General features: G+C 33.1%; 1 protein-coding gene across 2 annotated transcripts; it reads left to right on the plus strand.

The window, feature by feature from the left end:
• The first annotated feature begins 484 nt into the window (after positions 1 to 484).
• Gbeta13F (guanine nucleotide-binding protein subunit beta-1) lies at positions 485 to 24,126 on the plus strand. Of its 2 annotated transcripts, XM_090115695.1 has the most exons (10): positions 485 to 716; positions 10,700 to 10,833; positions 12,530 to 12,675; positions 17,646 to 17,816; positions 18,641 to 18,763; positions 19,175 to 19,376; positions 19,944 to 20,160; positions 20,631 to 20,763; positions 20,795 to 21,406; positions 21,700 to 24,126. In XM_090115695.1, exons 2-8 carry the CDS (start codon positions 10,777 to 10,779, stop codon positions 20,735 to 20,737), a joined length of 1,023 nt encoding a protein of 340 aa, XP_089971821.1. In that variant the 5' UTR covers positions 485 to 716; positions 10,700 to 10,776; the 3' UTR covers positions 20,738 to 20,763; positions 20,795 to 21,406; positions 21,700 to 24,126. The 2 variants fall into 2 exon arrangements, with proteins under 2 accessions (XP_089971821.1, XP_089971820.1); XM_090115694.1 differs by having other exon boundaries at positions 20,631 to 21,406.
• Positions 24,127 to 24,441: the final 315 nt, after the last annotated feature.

The raw sequence follows: 24,441 nt of genomic DNA on the forward strand, positions 1-24,441 counted from the left end.
CACTTTAGTTTTAATACAATATAATAAATAATTTAATATTTTATACTCTATGCCATGTTATTAAATAATATTGTATCACCTACCCTAAGCACCTACCTAAAATTATTTATCTTTCTAATATATTTACTAAATAAGTAAAATTTTAAAAAATGATCACTATTAATGAAATAATTTATTTATGTTATATTTTATTCAAACGGACAAATTTAAAATTAAGTACCAATACGGGTTTCAAATCGACCGCGTCTTGTAATTCACGCCCAGTTTGACGTCACGCTATGGGGTTCTCAAAAAAGCCTTACCGCACCCTACCTTGTATCTATAGAAAGGACATAAACGCATAAGTTATGTTTCGTTCCAAACCCTACTTGAACTGAACAAGGCTTAAATTACTTTGTAACTGCGTTTAGTTTCTTATATCATCTGTAGAGGGCGCAATAGAATCCGACGACATTAGCGCAGAACGGACCAATAGGATTTAAGGAACTTTGACGCAATTTGCAAATGGCCGTGAAAAGGATTGAGCTCGAGGGTGTATGAAACACTAAATGGTGGAAAAGTCCGTGATAAAAACTTGTGATTAACTCCTGGTTCAGTGTAGTGTTGTTGTAAAAATACAAAATGTGCCAAAAGGATAGAATCCAGTCTTAATAGTGGTTTTAGGAAGCGCCTGAAAACCACTGGTGGATCTAAAGAAAAGAATTGCTGACTGTGGGGTAAAATTCTTGTTTTTTAATTCTTACAACGGCTTTACTTATAATAATCGTCTTATATTAAGTACAGCTTAGCTTAAGATGTTAGGGTGTGTCGTATGTGAATAAGCGATATCGACAATGGTCGCCGGCTGTATGCGTGGTATGTACACCCATGTCTGAAACATATTATCTAGGGTAAAGTAATCAATTTCTACATGTGGGAGCTCGGCTAGATTGCTTTAGGGCCCGCATTATAGGAGGATGTCGCGAGTTTGTGAGGAAACTAGCGTACTATGAGCTATATAACACGGTATAGATATATATCAGTCAAAGGCACGGCCCTGTTGCTAAAGCAGCATCGATTCGGACGTTAGCCTTATCAATATGTATTTTTTATATGCGTACTAGGCGTAAATAACTGCGATTATATTTCACATGTAGATTGCTTACAATTTGTTAGTTTTATCAGAAGGAAAAGACGACAATTTTTCGTTTCCATAAAAAGGCGTTTTCTTATGGGCTAACGATTATTGACTTGTGTGTGCTTATGGATTGAAAGTGGCTCCCTCATTATGATAATGATAAAATTTATATGCATAATCCAGAATAATCGTTAATCAGGTATTGAGATTTCATACACCCTTTTAATTATATTTTTTCCTGCTAGTTGTATTATCTTTCTATTTTAATGTGAGGACTACTGCAGTAAAAATTGCAATGATCATTACATATAAGTTGGAATCTTTCTATTAATTCACATAATTCATAATTATATTTAAATAATAAGGTATAACTTAATGTTACTTACCATTTAGTACTTGTTCAGTGTTAGTGATTATATTAATCACCAGTATTTGTTTAATTTATACTAGTCATAATCAATTATTGCTTTCCACGAAAATTCAATAGTTAAGTCCATATATTCCAAAGTTAATGCATTTTGAACTTTTTGAATACTAGATCTTAATTGTTATGTATTCCAAAATGGATATATTTCACAAGTTGCTGAGCGTATCTTTTTAAGAAGACCATAGGTGTACATAAAATATACTATATGTCACTAAAGGAGATACTGAATACTGATTACTTACTCAAATTTCTTTTCCCTTGTTGCCAAAAACCAGTGTTGATATAATGATCCGAGATGCTCAAAAATACAAAATTTTCAGTTTCAAAGTGTGTGTATTGTACTAAATCAAGGATAGATAGGTCATCTCTTTCTGCCTTTGAATATAAGTATGAGATCGAATAATTCGTAAAACAAACATACCTATTTCATTCAATATAAGTTATTAAATTGTTAATAATGTCTTGTTATGTATTGTCTAAATGTCTTGTTATATTCATTTAAACAAGCTGTAATTTCAAGTTAATTGTATGCAACAACTGGCTTATAAAATTATTGTTTGTACTTATCAGGACAATGTTAACAGATCCAGATTAGCAACTACCATATCATTTCATTTATGTTAATTTGTGATACAACAAAACTGAAATAACAACATATAGGTATCTAAAAATATGTTGGGACAGTATAATATGACTCATTTGGTTTGATTTTTTTGCAATATCATTGTTTTTTCGATTATTATAGAGATCTGAGTGTGATTTAAAACTTACTTCTTGGTATTGTGATTTTGGCTATTCATGTTATAAGATTGATTTAAAACTATGTAAACCGTCATTTATACAAATATCATTGTCATACTGTCAGTTGGCAGATAGTTATCTATCATAATGTATGGATCTGGATTTTATTTCTTCATATCTTATTTTCTTACTTCTGCATGTACCAGCCATATCAATTATTTTGTATAACATAGTCATCACATATGACCATTGCATTAACATTTAATATTTATATGCACTATTTCATGATTTTCAGTATCAATAGTTATAACTAAATGAAAAATTATTGTATATGAATGTTTTGAAAGGTTTATATTATAAACATATACTTATAGCAACACAATATTGAAGTTAATGCAAAAATAAAATGAGTCAATACAATATATTGATTGATTGTACTGAGAATTGAGAAGCACCTACAGTCTTCCTTGTCGCAGTTGTTAAACCACAAAGAATGAGTTGTTTTTCAATTCTATGTATAAATTTTGTTTGTATAGAAAATTATGAATATGTAAGCCTAAGTAGATTGTGAAAATGTGCTCAGGGGAATATTTGAACAATAAAAAAAAGGAAATTTAAGATTGTTTTGTAAAATTGAATGATAATTTTATTTGCATCATATGTTATTAATATTATGTATGTTCTACCTGGCATGTTAAATAATTGTTAATATCTTGTTCCAAATATAGAATAACATCATTTTGCTTTAAAAGCATATCATTTCTTGGTAAAAATAAGGTTTTACCTAGACTTGTCAGATTTTACTCCAAAACTTAAAATTTTAGGTGTTAGACATTTTTCTGAAGGTGAGACATTTTTAAATCATACTGCAAACAATCATTAAATAATTATTCAAAAGACCACACTTTACCTATCAGTTATAAATCTTTGCCCATAATAAATTGGTCTCAAGAACCAATAGGCACTTGAACAAGTGATGAAGTGCTAGTGGTTTTAACCCAATTAACTAGTCTAAGCTTTGTATACCTGTTGCCTTATAAACAAAGTTGGCATGTAGGCACAGTTTTGCATGAACTTTAAGAAAAAAATGATAATTGTAACTGACTAGGACTGTACAACTTATTTTTCTGTAAATTATGTTCATCTATACACCATCCATACTAATATTATAAATGCGAAAGTAACTCTGTCTGTCTGTTACTCAATCACGCCTAAACTACTGAACCAATTTTCATGCAATTTGGTATGGAGATATTTTGATACCTGAGAAAGGACATAGGCTACCTTTTATTGCGAAATATGTACCACGGGCGAAGCCGGGGCGGACCTCTAGTCTTATAATAAGCAGTTGTATATTATGTAAGATAAATGTCTTTCTTCATTTGGTACTCTAAATTTCCATTAACTTTATTTAGATGTTCCAATGATGATATTCAATAAATATGAAGAAGGAAGTTGTAAATTTTTAAAGTTTCATGTATAACTTTAATGTTAATATAACAAAACAGTGATGAATTCAATTGAGTAAAATCAATTGATTATTTAATTCTCAATGGTTACTAAATTATTTAGGTTTAAAACTTTTTTACTAAATTAATTAGGTATAATAATGTGTATTTTGAATATTTTTTGTGTATTTTGAAAACTTTGGAATCATACAGTACTTATATGAATTATTTGTGCTCTGAATAATGAAAAACTAGAATGACACAGATTCTGTTAATTTTTCATTGTGAACAATGAAAAATTTGTTCTTTAAATTGAAATACATATTTATTGTTATTATTACAAAATACTAAAATATATTGAATTAGGTATTTCTATAGGTCATGTGTATTGTGAATCAAAATGAGTAGTATTCAAACTCAAACTCAAACTCAAACATTTATTCATTCAATTAGACTTCTTATAGAAGCACTTTTGAAACGTCATTACATATTTTAAAATTTACCACCGATTCGGAAAGCAGTATCTACGGAGAAGAACCGGCAAGAAACTCCATAGTTGCTCTTTTAAATCATGTCAGTTTTACAATTTTACAAAATACATATGTAACATCATAATATATTATAATAACATGCCAAAGAACTGTCCTGTGGTTTTTTCGCGACAACCCTCCATGGGTTTTTATCGTCCATATATTCCTGAATACTGTAGTACGCTCTCTGAACTAGTACATTTTTTATATAAGTTTTAAATTTAGAACTACTAAACTCTTTAATATTATGAGGAATTCCTGGTCACCAAGTATGTTTCCTTATTAAATAGCTATAATATTATATTATACTAGCTGCGCCGCGCGGTTTCACCCCCGTGGCTCCACCCCTGTTGGTCGTAGCGTGATGATATATAGCCAATAACCTTCCTTGATAAATGGGCTATCTAACACCGAAAGAATTTTTCAAATCGGACCAGTATTTCCCGTGATTAGCGCGTTCAAATAAACAAACTGTTCAGCTTTATTATATTAGTATAGAATGTTAACTTTAAATTTTCTATGTATTGTGGAATCCCAACCATAACTAATGTATGAAACATCCTATTTACTATTTCAATAAAGTACCTGGCATCAATAATAATATCTTCTTGCCCCAAATAAAATAGGGTGGAACTTTGTGTAAAACAGCTTGCTACAGTAACTTATTAGTTATTTATAAGCCAAACAAATAATAATAAACTTGATTATGATCACTTTGGATAATAATATGATTACAGTCTTTGTGATTACATGACAGTATCTCCAATCTTTAGATAATTTTATTATTTATTTATATAATTATCTCATTTGAACAAATATTGATTGATAAATAATATATAAAGGATGGTAATTGTTAACTAATAATGTTCAGTTATTCATTAATAGTTATTTTTATTATTGAACGATTAATTATTTACTCTTATAAGATGTAATTACTTATGTATAATATGTAAAAAAAAGAACCTAATTAAATTACCTTTTGAAAATTTGGCTATGCGAAATTAAAGATTTTAATTGTTTTGTTTTATGTGCACTTATTTTATATACAAGATAATAATTAATAATTATGTTGTATTTATTATTTATCAGTTATCTAAATTAGATAAAAAAATTGAAACCAATCACTTATTACTTTTTGTTACATATGAAATTTTAATAATTTAATGTTGCACATTTATCAGATTTCTTACAAATCCATTGTTTGTTTGTGTTTTGTTAGATTATTTTATTTGCGATTTTAAGGAAATTATTAAAAATTCTAACTTTATATTTGTTATTTAGATATGCCTTAGTTTTTGTACACTTTAACTAAGCAATTATCAAGCGATTAACATTGTGACCCTACAATTTTATCTGGAGATCTACTTTGCATTGCTAGGCTACAAGTAGAATTATTTTGTATACAATCAAGTATCATTATCGTCATTCACATCATTATAACTTGGATCATTAGTCGTTATCTTGAATGTATTCTTATGTAATCAAAATTCAAAGCATCTCAATCCATGCATCTGACCATATAAAGATTGTATAATTATGGATTATTATTTGTGGATTATATGATACAGTATTCAAATGATATTTTTATAAAAAGCTTGTAAAATATTAGTAGTACATTCACAGGTACCTTTATATTCATAACCCAACCCACAAGTGTAGAACTGTAGACGATATTTGTTTTTTTTTCCATAAATGAGCAACAAGCATACAGAAGCAAACATTTGTATATTTTACGAATGTTGGCATGCAAGTGAGTGACCGGGCTAGCATATTAATCTAAATATCTATAGCCAAACTACCAACAAAGCGAAATATTTGGTACTACACTTGTAGGACTTGAAACTTTGAAAAAAAAAAACATCTAAAATTGGCTAAAGTCATTCAACAAAATATTGGTATCAATAGAGTTCGACGTAACTGAATCTGAGCATTTCATACATCGGCCTTGTTTACGTAACCAAGGTGTGAAATGCGTTGAAAATCAAAAGATTGTTAGCTCAGCATCCCAGGGCTGCCAACCATAATATCCTAGGGAAGTTGTTCAAAAAATAAACTGCCATAATTGATGTGCTTATATTTGTTATTGCTATTTTTGTAAATAAACATCGCAGAGAATTCATAGCAGAACTAGTATCATTTTCAGTTCTACATAATATTGTCAACTTCAAAAGAATACCTTTAGAAGTTGACGAAACTTGCAAAAATCGTATCCATGTATTCTGTGATTAAAAAAAACTTTTTTTAATTTAAAGTAATGTCCTTTACAGTACTAACAAATGGACAGCCCTATACATAATATACCATTGCTGCTTCGCTTTGCTTGTTAGCGCGGACGGGTCGGCAGTCGGCACAATGTTCACACGTACCCTCTGTCTATCTCATTTCAAAGACGAGACGAAGATGGACTATGGAGCATTACGAGTGCTCATGCGTAACGACCTACAATCCGAGTGTTTGTATTCTTTCACATCAGATTGACGTAAAGTCTAGACGCGCAATAATTCATCTCTAAATGGATTGTGTGCTGCGAGCCCTATTTGGTTGATGCGACTGATTGTCGAATTAATTGAGTCTGTGTTGAGCGATTGAACAATTTTGCACATTGCAATTTAATATCCACGAATTTAAAGGATTGGTGTTTATGGATTGTAGTAAATTGAATTAAACTTCTGCTAACGATGCACCAATTCTAATTACAAATTTGATTCGGACTGAATTACACGAAATTAACTCACTATCTACCTATCTTTCAATATTTTTTAAAACGACCTCACATTATCATTTTATATTATGTATTTTCTTATTTTAATTATACAATATTTTCCATTAATTATACCGACACACACGGAGTAAATCACACGGGATATGCACTTTTTCACAGAAAGGATCTTCATTTTCCGCCCGGAATGCTCTGTCGTACATTGCTTTTTAATTACATCCTCATTCCTCGAGGTTCATGTAAAATAATGAACGTCATAATTTGATTATATTTTATTTTTAAGTCTCAACTACAAATTAAATACCTTTCTCTGCAAATAACAATAAAAGGTCAAGTTAAATATCATTGCCTGGAACATTCATCAGGATACATAAACCCGTTGATTTCATAGGAAATATGATGGAGTAATTATTAAAAATATAAATGTCGATTAATTTGCGAACCGAGTTGTTATTTTGTATTATAAGGAAGAGGTGTAAACAATTATACAGTTGGAGATAAAACGTCATACGTATGTGCGTAACGACGATTGAAGATGTTCGTTGCGAATGTAAACAAGGAAAGATTTAAATCCTCGTTGTAAAGGACAATGGACATTATTGTTTTTCATACCAATGTAGCACGAACCTTATAAGTAGACTAAGGACTTAAATATTGAATGTAAAAATTGGCTAACTGCATTGAATCGATGTGAATTAGATTATAATGTAGAAAGGGCATCGTATTTTTCTTGTTTGTACTTTGTGCACGCAAAGTGTGCATGTCATGTTTTCTTCCAATGATACATTGTTGTATTATGTATTTAAATTGGACCTATTCGTATATCTTGGTTAACTTTAAAATAGGTAGGTATTAGTTTTAAGAGCAGGTAGAGGATTTAAAACAACATTTATTCGGAGTCTCAAAATTTAATTGTAATCTATTAGTATTACCACAGATAATATAATATGTACTTTCTATTAGCTACTTATTGTACTGCTCTTGTTTTGTGCCCATTTTTTTTTGATTCGTCCTTCCTCACCGATCACCTAATTTTACGAGAATTACTTATTGTAAATAAGATTTAATATGTGCTTAATATTATAATTTTCATTTTCACGTTACGATATCATTTTTGTGTACAGTTCTTTTGTAGACTGATAAAATACCATTGGATTATTGTTATTAGAACACACTTAGCTGTAGGAATGAAAACTAGAGTAGTTTACTTATTTTGGTCTCTAAACTGAATTTATTATTGATAGATGTTATTTGTTATGTCTCATGCCTATATAAGGTTATTGTCGCGCGATAACATATTATTTTATAAATTTAATCAATTATAACCAATTAATAAACAGAGGTCGATGTATACGTACCTATATTGTTAGTAAAAAAATGTTCTGTGTATGTTTCAGTAAAAAAATTATATGTCATCGCCAGTCAATACTATGCATATACATAGGCGTGCATAAAATCGTTATAGACCGGGAGATACTGACACAAAATTTCGAGTCATTTGTAACAGGATGCCGGTTCTACAGGGGTCTTAGTACGCAATGACAAAAAGAAAAACGATGGTGTGAACACTGGTACCGGTGGCTTAGTCGCGTGGGCGTTAGTCGAACTCGTCGTAAAAATAGCGAAAGTCAAACGATTTGTAACACAAAAATTTTAGAATTTACCGATAGCCCATAAAAAAGAAGTAGGCGGTAGTGTCATGCCATACTTTTTCGGTGTGACTTACAGCCCGCCATACCGACGCAAATGTGTTGATTTTAAACAAAACAATTCAACCATTTGTACCAGGCTAACTTTTGCACAGGTAACCATCGTCGTGTAGCCATTTACGAAAATCACCATACCATACTTTTCGGACGATTCCAAATGGTCGCCATACCGCCGAAAATCTGCAAAAATTTTTTTTTTCGCCAAACTTTTGGTACCAGTATTGCATTTGGATTTTTGGAGAGTATTTGATAAAATGTGACCATTATTATATTTGCCATACTTCTAGTAGGGGGAAAAAGTGCTGCCATACTTCATAAATAAATTTATTATTAATTTATAGAAGTGAAGATTTCTACCACCTAGATCTTTGAAATTTTGTATTTATATTTGTTGAACCTCAAACTTATAGGAAAGATTAATGCCATACTGTTACAAATCGTTCAAAATACGAATAAAATCATACAATAAAAAAAAATCTTATACACATTCGCCACCTCCCACAGGTATGGCATTATCACACTTCTATTTATAATCATTCAGGAGTTGTTGAAAAAAAAATTTAGGGTGTTACAAATGGTTCGGCGAAAAAAAAAATTTACAGATTTTCGGCGGTATGGCGACCATTTGGAATCGTCCGAAAAGTATGGCATGGCGATTTTCGTAAATGGCTGCACGACGATGGTTACCTGTGCAAAAGTTAGCCTGGTACAAATGGTTGAATTGTTTTTTTTTAAATCAACACATTCGCGTCGGTATGGCGGGCTGTAAGTCACACCGGAAAAGTATGGCATAACACTACCGCCTACTTCTTTTTTATGGGCTATCGGTAAATTCTAAAATTTTTGTGTTACAAATCGTTTGACTTCGCTATTTTTCCGACGAGTTCGACTAACGCCCACGCGACTAAGCCGCCGGTACCAGCGTTCACACCATCGTTTTTATTTTTGTCATTGCGTACTAAGACCCCTGTAGAACCGCCATCCTGTTACAAATGACTCGAAATTTTGTGTCAGTATCTCCCGGTCTATTAGTAAATAATTGTATACCAATTTTTAGATATACAGATAGAGGAAGTATAAAGATACACACGTTCGCCAAGTATTTACACGTGTTACGTTTGTACTAACGAAAGAAAAAAAACTCCAATCGTGCGGAACATCTGTTAGCAGATATTTAAATTGATAAATCAAAGGCGCGGCGCTTCATAGGAAGGAAAGGTTCTTGTACTCGGCAGGTGGAGGTACATACTTATAGCGTGATGACGGTTTATGCATCAATGCCACATTGTGCCGTATTTGGCGTCGATATCGGCTACGAATGATGAATAACTAGTTTTACTTCGCGTCCATAGAACTTTCGAAGTGGTTATAATACTTAATTCACAATTGTGCAGCGAAAACCACCGGCATTTAGCGGCGGATAGATGTTCAGTAATCCGTTGATATTTCGCTAAAATTATTCGCTATTTGCGTTGTGATGAAGTGTGCTTTTCAAGCGATGTGGTGTTTCAAGCGGTCTGGGTCAGTGGTACAGTAATTGTTTATTTGAACAGTGGTTCGTATTAGCGCGAGATTGCGGATTATCCGTGCCGAAGCGCCTTCTATCAGCAATCTCATTAAGTATGATATTAAGCATGCCGTTATTTCCAAAGTAGGCAAAAAGTCTAATATTTAACTGACATAACAACAAATATATTATTTTTTATTCAATTTTATCCGAGTTAGGTATATCAAAACAATAAATGTATAGGAAAAAGCGGGTTTTCCAATTATACGTTCAGCTATCTGCTTTAGCCTTATAGGTCACATCGAAAAAAAAGTGGAGGTTTAGAAATGTAAACGAAGTTACTATGTAACATGAATTAATGAAACTTAGTCAATAAGAAATTTTAGTAATAAGACCCTCTAGAGGTACCTACTTATAGAAATTAATGTTCAAGTTTCCAATGATTAAGAAATACTTATCTTGTTTTTATGTCAGCCTTCTAAAAAAGTGTTTATTGACCAGGCTGGTGCAGAGTGCGTAGCGGGAGGCGCGCAAGAGTAACCGGGTAGTGAAGAGAGGATACAAAGCTGCGCGGCACAATGAATGAGTTGGACAGTCTGCGCCAAGAGGCGGAAACCCTTAAAAATGCCATACGCGTAAGTCATTTAACTATAAAAATGTACTAGACTATATCGTTGATAGCAGTACGTTTAGAATGACAGGGACGTCTAAACTTTCTTTGCTTATAGTCTGTCCACTATAAGAATTGCTTTTTGACAGCTCGACGGGTGATACCAGAAGTGATGTACAAAAGATTATCGATTGTGATACTATTTCAATTATAAATTCAAAATATTATTATAAATCGAATCAGGTACGTAAATAATAATTACAACGTAAACAAACTAATAAGATATGTAATAATAAGACCACATATCTATGCATTTTATGTTAAAACTAAACTAAACTAATATTTTATTATTTATTGGTTTCTATCTTACATTTGGTTGTCTTTATGTTTAAATTATATAACATAATAGAAGAGTTTTTCTGTATCGGATACATTTTACAGAGTATTTCTACCGATTATTAAAATCTATCGACCCATCATTGAATAATTCTGTGTAGACATCACTAAGTGGGCGGGGCATGTCCATGAAGTACAATAATTATTTGTATGAAATTTTAACATAGACAATACAATCCTTCATTAGCGTGAAGCTGTCAAAAAGCAAATAATATAATGGACAGAGTATAACGAATGAGAAATGTTGCTATGCAATCAAGTGCGCTAAATGTTGCAACCTTTTCCTCATAGCTTATTTTAAGCTATCAACGGTACATGTACTGAGAGCAAAAAGTATCAACCCATTTTGTGCGAAATGCACTATGTGCTTTTGTTTTTATATCAGTAATCTGTTAGAGTAGAGATTTAAATATGTATTTCCATGTTTGTATTTACAAAATGGCCATTCAAAACGAAACAGTACGTCCGAGCACATTATAAATGCTGCTTTTAGAGAAGAATTATAAATGAGGTTGCTTATCTGTGCTTAAGCCTTGTTAATAGGTAATCAGCTACATTGTTCGTGCGAATAAAGAAAAAATTTGCAATTTAAAAAAAATTAATCCTTTAGCTTGTGTGGTTGTAAAAGCCAATTTGTATTATGCTCTAGTTTTAGCCCTCATCATTGCTCGATAGTTACACGGCTAATAAATAAACTACACGTTTATGGCTTAGATTAGATAGGCAAATATTAAATACGTAAAAATAATATCCTACATAGAAGCGACACTCCGTACTTTCGATCGACCTCAACCCGGATGCGAAATCCCTATCAAATCAAGCAGATGACAATGGCTTTTGTCTTTAGCTCGAATAGGATTTACACACACAATTGCGCGTATACAAAAGTATCTTAGTATCTGTGTATAGTAAGGCCGACTATCCGAGATAGAGGTGTTAAGAAATGTTAAGAAACTAATGTCAAAATGAAATGTTCCTAACTTCCATACTTTCCTGTAAACATGCAGTGACTGGAGTTAGAAAAACTCATATGAATAATCGCTTACTATCACAGAGTTATTTTTTAGGTAACGGTAACATTGTTTATATTTTTTTATTTACTGTAGGTAATGATTTTTTTATTTACTGTACCTGATAAATTTGATATTTTCAAGTGTCATGGACGTGGTATGCCTCGAAGGAAGTCAAATTCAAATATGTATTTATTTATTCAATTAGGCTTCTCCGAGAAGTACTTTTGAATAGTCCTTACATAGTTTCACCATTGACCATCGGTGAACAGGATTGAATAAAATAATCACTCGTGTGTTTTTTTTTAAATACAGGACGCCCGCAAGGCGGCGTGCGACACGTCGCTCGCGCAGGCGACGGCCAACCTGGAACCGATCGGGCGGATCCAGATGCGCACGCGCAGGACGCTGCGCGGACACCTCGCAAAGATCTACGCGATGCACTGGGGCAGTGATTCGAGGTGAGATATAACATTATTTATATGTTTTTGGCTGATGATAATTACTACATTTGTATTTTTGGAAGCTATCTATTGCCTTGATTGCCTAGAAGACACGCATATAAATCATGAACATAACTGAAGTGTCTACTTTCTTTTTTTGAAAGTTTTGAATAAAAAATAAATCTAATAATTGTCTCGCATAAAAAGATATATTATACTACAGTACTTTACCTACTCTCTAAAATAAAAATATAACTACCTCCATATATTACCGCATTTGTTTATTGGCAAAATAAGAAAAGTATTAATAAGATTGCAATTAAGTCCTACATGATGTAAGCCAGATCGCAAGTAAATATTAATTAGTAATTACCTGAAAAAAAAACTGAAAGTAGTGAAATTTACTAAATGTCACCAAATGAAGTATATAATGTAACAAATAAATATCCGGAAGGTTCTATCTAGATACGTAACATTCTCAGAATAGTAGTTAATTAGTCACCATTTGTAAGTACGAAATACTAAACAATGTAGCTAGGTTACAAGAGGATATCTATCGTGTTAACTGCCAACGTTGTTATCTAGAAGTTTTTATTGTGAGCGAACTTTTTGAACAAAAATTTACGGAAAATTTGTAGGAAAGAAATGGTGGTTGGAAATGTGCGCTCTTATAATGATTTAGAGGAAACTAGCATAGATAATATTCGTCAGTGTTTAAATTTAGTCCTAATTTTTTATATGGTTGCAACTTGCAATGCTACATTATATATAAATGATTAAACTTATTGATTTTTTTTCTACGCATATAAATCATGAACATGAATCAAAATAAGTAAATAAACAATTGTATTCCTAAAATTGTGAAATATAACTATGTAAACATCATCAGTTTACACTTTTATCATAGCAAATAATCGCTGCGTAATATCGTTAAAACTGTAAATCGATATGTGGAAAAACACATGCAAGTGATACTAAAAAATACATAATTTATCGATCACTGTGTTTTTTCCCATAACCTCGTTGTACTTACTTATCCAAGTCGTTTAAGTATTCCACATACTTATTGCAAACTAAAATGAAACATAAGCGCCCCTCATAACGGAATCATAAAAAATCAATACTGTTACCGTGTAAGTTGCGTTCTATCGACACTAGAACGAACCTTATTAGAATATTAACTCTGTCGCGGTTTTACCCGTGGAAAAACCCGACAAAAGCAATATTTCGAGAGCTTATGTCTTATTTTGGTATTGGTACACACTTTGGTGATATTAGCTACATTACTGCCATTATCATGAAAATACGGTCAGTAGTTTTAGCATCAAAGATTAACAAATATGCATTCTTATTTCTTACAAACTTACGTTTGTAATATTTGTAGGTGGTAGTATGATTATCTGCAAGGCTTTTTATGTTGAACTAGCGGTCCGCCCCGGCTTCGCCCGTGGTACATAATATTTACGTTTTCTCAACATAAGAACCATCCTCGTACTTCAAGGAATATAATAAAAAAAGAATTATCGAAATCGGTTCAGCCGTTCTCGAGTTATGCGCTTACCAACACATTTTGCGATTCATTTTTATATATAAGAAAGAATAATCCAGTCTGTAGGTATTTATGCTCTACAAAAGGTGGCGTAGAAAATGTTTTGAAACGATATTGTTCAGGTATGAAAGGTTAATCAAAATCCAAGTTTTCGACCTTGACGGACCCAGGCGCTAGCCGCCATCTTGAATTAAAGGTGCTAAAATTAGGTATATTTTAAATAACTTCTCAATTGTTTGCTAAATCACAAAAGTGTCTATGAGGGGTTCAAAGAAGACAAAATTACCTACATTTTTTTCATACATGATTATTCTGTAAGTCTTAAAGGTAAAAAGTTACAAGCGACGGAAATAATAATATTTACAGAAATCATATAATTTTAATTTTGTTTAAAAATTGTACAGCTATCATTTTTTTTAATTCTCTTTGATGGCCCGGGCTGGTTAATAGTGGCTTCTTCATTATCGTCGCTGAAATTTTCTGTTTCATTGTCTGTATTTTTAGTTTCCAACCATGAAATTTCGTCATCATGACCGGAAGAAATCGAAGACGCTGGAGCACGCTTTCTAGTAACTTTTTACGGAGGGGACATGGATAAGGAATCCTTAGAAGATATCCGATATGAACGATTCGTAAAGTTATCAATAAAAAGTAAATTTAATCGACGAAATTTCATGGTTGGAAACTAAAAATACAGACAATGAAACAGAAAATTTCAGCGACGATAATGAAGAAGCCACCATTAACCAGCCCGGGCCATCAAAAAGAATAAAAAAAGATTGCTGCACAATTTTTAAACAAAATTAAAATTATATGATTTCTGTAAATATTATTATTTCCGTCGCTTGTAACTTTTTACCTTTAAGACTTACAGAATAATCATGTATGAAAAAAATGTAGGTAATTTTGTCTTCTTTGAACCCCTCATAGACACTTTTGTGATTTAGTAAACAATTGAGAAGTTATTTAAAATATACCTAATTTTAGCACCTTTAATTCAAGATGGCGGCTAGCGCCTGGGTCCGTCAAGGTCGAAAACTTGGATTTTTATTAACCTTTCATACCTAAACAATATTGTTTCAAAACATTTTCTACGCCACCTTTTGTAGAGCAGAGGCTTTTACATTTCCCCACAGACTGGACTAGAAGATAACAAGAGGAAATTGGAAGTCGTCGATGGATTTATAACATTCAATGCTCGCGAATATCTAAATTCACTGAACTACCTATTTATAGGTCATGGAGTTTTTGTTTCATGGAATATAATCGTGTTCAAATCCGCAAATGTAATTTTAAAAAGTTTTATATAGATTTTCGCGGAATTGTTGTCACTTTGATGTTTTGCATTTAAATTATAATCACAATAGCACACCTGTTTCAACGATTGATTTTTCTTTGTGATTTGTTTTGGTGCGATTGTAGATATAGCGAGAGATTTGTAAGACTTTGTAATCTTGGTGAATGGCTGATTGGAAATAAGTACTATATTTTCAAAATTATGCATATAAACAGGCAGACTATTTAACAGTTCCAGTGTATTTTAGAATAGTTTTTTGGTACATCCTTCTAATAAAAAAAAACCCGCAATGTAGAACAATAAAAATAAAAGTCTTTAAGAATAGGCTCAGATTTTTTAGACCACCTCGTGGTACTGAAAGCAAATCACTGGCAATTATATTGGTGGTTACAATGGTCCAAAAGGGCATACGACACGACATACATTTAACAACAGTGAACAATTAATACATATAAGTAAAAGAAAGTGCGGTTAATTATTCGAAGAAAGTTGAGTTTGTTATAATACAACTTATGAGTCAAAAACGGCTGAACAGATTTTTGTTTGTTGCATTTCTCCCACAAGGATTAAGAAAACATTAATGAATCAGACAAAATAAGGTGGACAATAAATATTACTAAATCTTGTATCCTAATTTCGTTTAACCTAGGTTTGACCTATCAGGACATAGGGACGTTCAATAGCTTGCCAATTCCATAATTACTGTAAGGTCATATAAGATAAACAATAAACATGCAAATAGTTTTAAAAAATAAACTAATATTGATTCATACTATCGGTTCAATTGTACTTTGAATTCCATTTGCCCCAATAAATAGTTCAAGGATGATTTTCTAGACTGACTGATGACTTTTCTAGATGACAAAGATCACAAAATATCTAGATGGAGTTGTTTTATACAGAAATTGGTCACAATTTTAGCAATACTATTGTTTGTAAAAAGCCTGTTTGTTGCAAGAGGGATGTAATGATGGTAATCCATTATGTTAATGTTATCAAGCCGCTTTGTGCCCGAGGACACGTTCCTTTGGGAAATATGTTTTCGTAGTGAAATTTGTTAATAAGAACGTTTGTTTATTTCTTCCGAGTGTACTGTACTGTTTTTGGTTCAAGGGCCAATCTAATTATGTGATCGAATTGTAGCCCAGTTCTTAGATCGTGTTTTCATTGCATTTGTATATTTTATGAATTGTAGGCAGAGTGGAATTTATAACTGCTAATATATTGTAGCAGTTTCGTTGTTGGTATCGAAGATTACCAAGAAATATAATGTAGAGAGAGAAAGATAATAATATATGGGCTAGTTTGTCAGTTCATTCCTTGTTTCTTTCTTTTCAAATCTACCTTCACTTCAAAACACGTTACATACAGTCTCAGTTGAAACAAAATGACGAAATATTCGAACATTTTCCTAGTTTCACGTTTTATGTTATGGCGTGGCATAAAATCTATTTCGCTAAAATCTTAAAATAATTCATGACTTACGGCACAGTTTCTGTGAACATGACGCGGTATTATTTGATTGCGTATTATATTATTATTGTTTTCGTCGAATGTTACGCTCGTATCAGCTGCTTTTGTTGCTGGAACATTATCTACTTGCATTACTAATTTGCGTTGTGTATATTCAATTAATAGCAATACATTTTTAAAGCATTATTATCGGTGCTTTTTAGTCCAATTTTAAAACATGATAACGATAAAGTATAGTGGCACATTGGTTTGGTTTCAATTGATTAGATCTGTTTTTATGGTAATATAAATGGAAATTATGGATAATATAATAACTACCTACTACATTTAATGCAATTTTATCGAACATAGCAAAAAAGATACATCTCATGAAACTATTATAAACTAAAAGATGAGACAGAGACAAAACATCTGTAATTTGTAACTATATTTGTGCAAATAAATATAATTTGAATTTGAATTTTGATATAATATTATTACGATAATTTCAATAACTGAGATGATGCATTCAGCTTTTATTTTACACAAAACACGTTATCCATAAAGTGAAATTGTTACAAGATATTGTCACAGTATACCATAAAGAAAATCGATCAGTGCAACAGATGTATGGCCTATACGCCACAAGGGGTGTATTGTCACAGTATAAAAATGTAAATTCGCCCGCAGGAACCTAGTGTCCGCCAGCCAGGATGGCAAGCTGATCGTGTGGGACAGCCACACCACGAACAAGGTGCACGCGATACCGCTGCGCTCGTCGTGGGTGATGACGTGCGCGTACGCGCCGTCCGGCTCGTACGTGGCGTGCGGCGGGCTGGACAACATCTGCTCGATCTACAGGTGAGTGCTGTTGTCTGTCAGCCAGAACGCGAGCTGGCCGTGTGGGACAGCCACATCACGAATTGGTGTAACCTAAGTTGTGACTTATGTTATTAAATTGACAGTAAACATAGTCGTCCTTTTCAAGATAAAAGGAAAATGAATAGTAATTTCAATCAATAATTTTACAGTATTATTTTGTTTTAAGTTGTGAAACACTATCCTTAAATTGAGTAGCATTTCATATATTTGACTTCAGTTAAAAACGTATCGAAGAAATTTTTGCACTCTAGAATGTAAACATGTCATTGTATCCTTGACCTTTTTGCTGATATCCAGATAGCACAAGACATGCATAAAAGATTTGTCAGAAAATATAGCCGTTTTAAATTTGATTTTTACAGACTTGTTATTCATCCTTCTAACTTTTATTGTATTTTTCATTTGTGACTACATATTTTGATGATCAGTTTTTAAATATTGAAAAAGTTTGATTCCCTTTATTTTATGTAACAATACATTAACATTGTATTCTAACAGAATAACCTAAATCCTTTCCATTTTTGACCATTTTGACAATCTGTCTCAAATGAATTTAAAAAAAAAGACGGGTTGCACTCCGGGAGTGCCGGCAGAAGTGAAAACTTGATTATTAACGTTGAGCATGTTTGATATTTTGGAATGGTATCCTTCTTACGCTTTTTCGATCAGGTCACGTGTCCTGACGCCAGTTTAAGATTTTATACCCATTACAGAAAATGTGCTCAACACCGCTAAAGAAGTTTTCACTTCAGAATTTTTTCACAGTTTCCTGTATATTGTACCATTATTTGTTTATCTTCCAGCCTGAAGACGCGCGAGGGCAACGTGCGCGTGTCCCGCGAGCTGCCCGGCCACTCGGGCTACCTGTCGTGCTGCCGGTTCCTCGACGACAACCAGATACTCACTAGTTCCGGGGATATGACTTGGTTAGTGACGCTTTACCTATAAAGTTAAATAGTTTGAAGATTGTAGGATAAATTTTCTGTTGTTATTTGCTGTGTAAGATGTATAGAAATATTTCTGTAGTATGGAACAAAGTACTTACCAGATGCAGATACAAGCATGAACGGTGATGTGAATTAAATTTGATACGGATAAAGATTATTCTCTAACTAGTAAGCATTTTACTCGGGAATGTTAATGGACGGTTACATTTCCGGAAACATTACTGGTTATAATATTTTATCTGGTAACATTACTGGAGATATTTTATCCGCGAACATTACTGGTAACATTTTATCCTGGAATGTTACCGGCTACATTTCACCCGTGAACATAACAACATTTAACCGGGAACTCTTATTGGATAATTATTTATTGTTTGTGTGTGTGTGCAGCGCCCTGTGGGACATCGAGACGGGCCAGCAGTGCGGCCAGTTCACGGGGCACACGGGCGACGTGATGTCGCTGTCGCTCGCGCCGGACCAGCGCACGTTCGTGTCGGGCGCGTGCGACGCGTCCGCCAAGCTGTGGGACATACGCGACTGCCAGTGCAAGCAGACGTTCCCGGGCCACGAGAGCGACATCAACGCGGTCACGGTGAGTGTGGGCCAGTAGCGCGGCCAGTGCACGGGGCACACGGGCGAGTGCGGCTAGTTCGCCCGGCATATGGGCGAGTACGCGCATGCGGCATTGGGGACAGCGGGACGGGACTGAAGTGTGGCCAGTTCACTGGATATGTGGCAGTGCAACTATTAGAATTTATTATATAATTTATTATATAAGAAAAATATCACCATCCCTTAAAAACAGCATTGTCAGATAGGAAAGTGTAACATACACTTTCCTATCTGACAATGTACTTGCTAATTAACTCATTTTTAATTTTTTTTTGACGACGCGGTTGGCGCAGTGGTAAAGTAACTGCCTACTGAGTCGACGGTCCCGGGTTCGATCCCCGGTCAGGGTAAATATTTGTGTGATGAACTCAATTATTTGTTCTTGGGTCTGGGTGTTATTATCTATATATGTATTTATTAAATATTATATTTATCGTCGCCTAGTACCCACAACACAAGCCTTAATTGAGCTTACTGTGGGACTAGGTCGATTTGTGTAATAATGTCCTATAATATTTATTTATTTTATTTATTTATTTAATTCCAGTTCTTCCCGTCGGGCTTCGCGTTTGCCACCGGCTCGGACGACGCGACGTGCCGCATGTTCGACATACGCGCGGACCAGGAGCTCGCTATGTATTCGCACGACAACATCATATGCGGCATCACTTCCGTCGCGTTCTCCAAGTCGGGCCGGCTGCTGCTCGCCGGATATGACGACTTCAACTGCAACGTGTGGGACTCGATGAAGAGCGAGCGCGCCGGTTTGTGAACCATTTTATTCTCTATTGCTTAGGTCTTAAAGTCGAATATCACTTGTTAACAAGAGGAACATTTTCCAAGTCAACTGCTACGTGTGGGACTCGATGAAAAGCGAGCGCGCCGGTTTGTACTCTATTGCTTGACGAATAGAGTCGAAAATGGCTTACACTTTTTGTTATAGTAGAATATGGTTAAAATCTGCAGCATTTGTAAAAGAAGCAATTTTTAAAGACCATTTGATACGGAAAATGTAACGCAGTAGCTATTTCAAGTGTAAGCAAGCAAGCAGTTTGACGATAACTGTTGTTCGGTTTATACTTTTTAGTAACAAAACATAATTCTCATCTCATATGTATTATTATAAATGAAACCTCTCAATTGTTGTTAAAAATAGCACAAATATAAGCGATTATTGATAATTTATGTAATGAAAAACTTTAAAAAAATACTAAATAATATTTTTTTCCCACAGGAATCCTCGCCGGCCACGACAACCGCGTGTCCTGTCTCGGCGTCACCGAGAACGGCATGGCCGTAGCCACCGGCTCCTGGGACTCATTCCTGCGCATTTGGAACTAAATATCGTCCCGATACGCTAAAACATCCCCCCCCACAAAACATCCCCCCACAAAACATCCCCCCACAAAACATCCCCTACCCCCTTTAAAACGCACCCCGATGCAAAAATACCGATTCGATTGGGCTGGGCGCAAAATGGCGTTTTATCGTCAAATAATCGATTGAAAAACTCGATGTTTCAAGTAAAAATTTAAATTGATGATTACCCTAAAGACGGTAAAAATGTCCACATTTTATTCCCAGCACAATATATTATATCAGTGAAATTGAATTTATTCGATCGACGAACGCAAAATGGCGCCATGTCTCTTCAAAATGGCGGTCGAATCGAAACGAGTCTAGAAATTTCGATTCTCATAAATTACATTTCGGGGGTGCGCAACTATTATACTATGTTCTGTAAAAAACGCCCTGTTACCAAATTTCGTGTAATTAAAAGACAGGGAATTATTAATTACGCACTTTCGCTTTATTTATTTTGTATACATAGATGATAATCTCTTAACAAAATGAAAGCATTTAACTACTGGTGGGTAGTAATGAGTATGTCTGCACTGTTTACGATATATTTGTATGTAATGTAATATTATTATTGTTAGCGTAGCCATTTTGGAACCTGTCTGAACTATGAAGACGGCGAACGCTGCTGTTTTATTTTTCTGTGACTCGGTGAGTTTATCGATTAATCTATTCACAAATTTATATAATAAAAACAACTCTTCACATGTGGGTTCGACTCCCGTTTATTTAATATTTAATATAATTATAATTTTGCTAAGTTGTAGTTGAAAAATGAAATTATTTATTTTTAGATGTATGCTTTAATATAGAAACATTACAATCCTCCTAATTAGTTTTTTGTAAACCCCCAATCCCCATATGTTATTGCTTTTATTCATTTTAATTCGGTTTCATAAATGATGATTGCAAAAATAATAATCTATAAATAATTCCCTTTTCAGATATAATTTCAACGCACTATCTACAGTATGTCATGTAAAAGTTACTTATAATTGAGAAAATCCTAAAGAACCAAATATTAATTATTAATGTAATAATGTGTAATTTATTGAATGAGATTTTTTTTTTGTTTTCGTCGCTATATCTGATGTAATGGATAATATAAAATCTTGATGCTAATTTATGGTTTGTCGTGTACTTGTATTTCCTAGGTAAGTGGTCACGTGGTATCCTATACGATGCATGTTATAGATTGCGTTCGTTCGGACAAATGAGATAGACTTTGTGGTTATGTAAGATTCATTAAAATACAGACAGACATACAAAAAAATGTCATTTGGACGACTATGAGACCCAAGATTCTTTGTGTTTTAATCAAACAAAGAAATCTGTCCTTTTCATTTGTACAAACAAACAGCTACATCTAAAATAGCGTAAAGTTGAGATTGTCATACAAGATCTCTATTGACGATAGTACATTTAACTTATTCTTTTTTTTTTCTTGTTATAAACAATTTTAATTTATTGTAACATGATAATTGACATATTTTATATTCTGTTACCAAAATATATATATTATTTATGACACGACCGAGTCGGCTTTAAGAATCACAATTGTAAACTCTTTATTGATTAAATATTTAAGTTTCGATAAAAATGGATCATTGTATTAAACACGCTTTACATTATAATGTACAATATTATGAATGTAACAACTATAGTTGTACACAATTGGTAATCAGTCAAGCCGATCAACCATTATTAATTTTTCAAATTTACTAATATTCACATAGTAAAACGTTATACGTTACGTAATTCGGTAAACGTAGTATGTATTTTAAAGTTTTATATGTGTATCTGGTACATTTCACCGAAGTACTTATTATCACACAACATTTTCGAATCAACATACAAGATCTATGTACAATCGTCAACATTTTGTTCACACAACGGGACACTACCATCGCTCGTCCCGAGTTCATTTTCCTAGATTAAGCTATTTTTAGGAAATAAGGGTTTAAAATATTAAGGCATTTGTAACTTGAACATTCTGTGTTGCTATTTAATATGGAACAGATCACTCATGTTTTGTTGTGGTTTTCACACTTTCGGTGAGGAATGTAACCTTTTTGTGGCAGTATTGATTTTTTAATTAAGCACAAAGGTTTTATTATGACGGCTTCTTTTGTTTCGTCGATGGATGGTTGTCGCGCTATTGTTTTTTTTTTTTAACTTAAGCCTTTGTCTTAGATAGGTTACAATATAATATGTAGGTGTTTATATTATAAGGCAGACGCGATAAGATGAAATTTATTCCTCAATGACTTTGAACTCTGTTTACTTGCTACCGATTTCTGCACAAAACCCGCTACTTACATATAGTTTTAAATACATGCTCAAAATATCATTCGCACAAACGACGCGTAACGATGTGAACTGAACACACAAATTAGTTTTTTTAAATGTTTTACATTCGCGGATTTTTGTAAAATACGGGCATATCAACAACTTTCTGATATTTTAAAATTCCACGCACAATTTAGTTTCTGGGTTCACCCTCTCTTCTTTAAGCAAAACACACGCATCTATTTATCTTTGTAAGAGTGTTTCGCATTGTGAGTGTTGTATTATCTGTCCAATCGAATAACAACTGTCAACAGTATTGGCGGGAAACCGCCGTACCGCGGCCATCTTGTCACTGCGTTGGACAGATAAATAATTGGCAAATGGAATAAGCTATGGTCTGCTAGATGTACGCCTAGGATATAAGACTTTTTTAAAAATAAAAGTTGTTTTCTACTGTAACGGCTTCTTTTCAGATCGATGTACTATAACATACGGTTTTGCATTATTATGTATAATATATTATAATTATTAATATGATATGATATTTAATGAATAGTTTGATGATGGCTCCTATTTGGTTTATATTTTCTATTCAGACCAATTTTTCTCACTTTTACATGGACTGCCATATATTAACCTGTAACTGTATAACTTATTGTAATCCTTACATAAATACGAAGGAATCAAAGTAAATCATCATGAAATTATACGTTGACAGTTGGAAAGTTTTCAGTGAACAGAGCTACACGGCAGAGCGTTGGCCAATGGTCGGTTACGTGACGCGGCGAAACATCCAAGTGTTCATTGAACATTTTTCAGTGTTCATTAGAAATAAGGTTTCAGTGGTATATATCCTTGTCTTAATGATTAGGAACTTGATAATATGATTGAATCGTAAAACAGTTTCCTTCGAAATACACTAAAATTAAAAGAATTTGTATAAGTTAACTTTTATTTGCTAGTCCACATCTTTGATATGTTTAAAAATAATTATTCTTAGTGGTGTAATACTAATTATAATGTATTGTGTAAAATATTTTTTTTAGTTATTATTATCAATAAATTAAAATTTGTTTATTTTACTGTATGTTTTATTTCTGTGTCCCTCCTTATTATTTATGGCTTTAAATATCATGACACTTGTCAAAGAATAACTCTGATAATATTTTTTGTGATAAGTATCTAACTTCAAGATTCTGTGTTCACGAGAAGAACCCTGTATGGTATTCTCATGCGAATGTCGAAAATATACAGCATAAACTGCTGTATCCTTTGATTTCGTTAGCTTATTCTTTTTAGTTCGGAAGCCTTAAAATAGCTTATTACAATAAATTCTCTTACAACTCGTTATAAAGTTGAGTTTTCCAGTAGAAATAATAACTGATTTGTTTTGTTAC

Source organism: Colias eurytheme, chromosome 24, assembly GCF_061535395.1.
Source record: "Colias eurytheme isolate Ceu_HAF_F1 chromosome 24, ilColEury1 Martin Lab GWU primary, whole genome shotgun sequence".
Lineage (NCBI taxonomy): Eukaryota > Metazoa > Arthropoda > Insecta > Lepidoptera > Pieridae > Colias > Colias eurytheme.

Coding starts and splice junctions, on each gene's coding strand:
- Gbeta13F (XM_090115694.1), top strand. CDS start 10,777: ATGAATGAGTTGGACAGTCTGCGCCAAGAGGCGGAAACCCTTAAAAAT. Junction 10,834..12,529: donor CCCTTAAAAATGCCATACGC/GTAAGTCATTTA, acceptor TTTTAAATACAG/GACGCCCGCAAGGCGGCGTG. Junction 12,676..17,645: donor CACTGGGGCAGTGATTCGAG/GTGAGATATAAC, acceptor ATTCGCCCGCAG/GAACCTAGTGTCCGCCAGCC.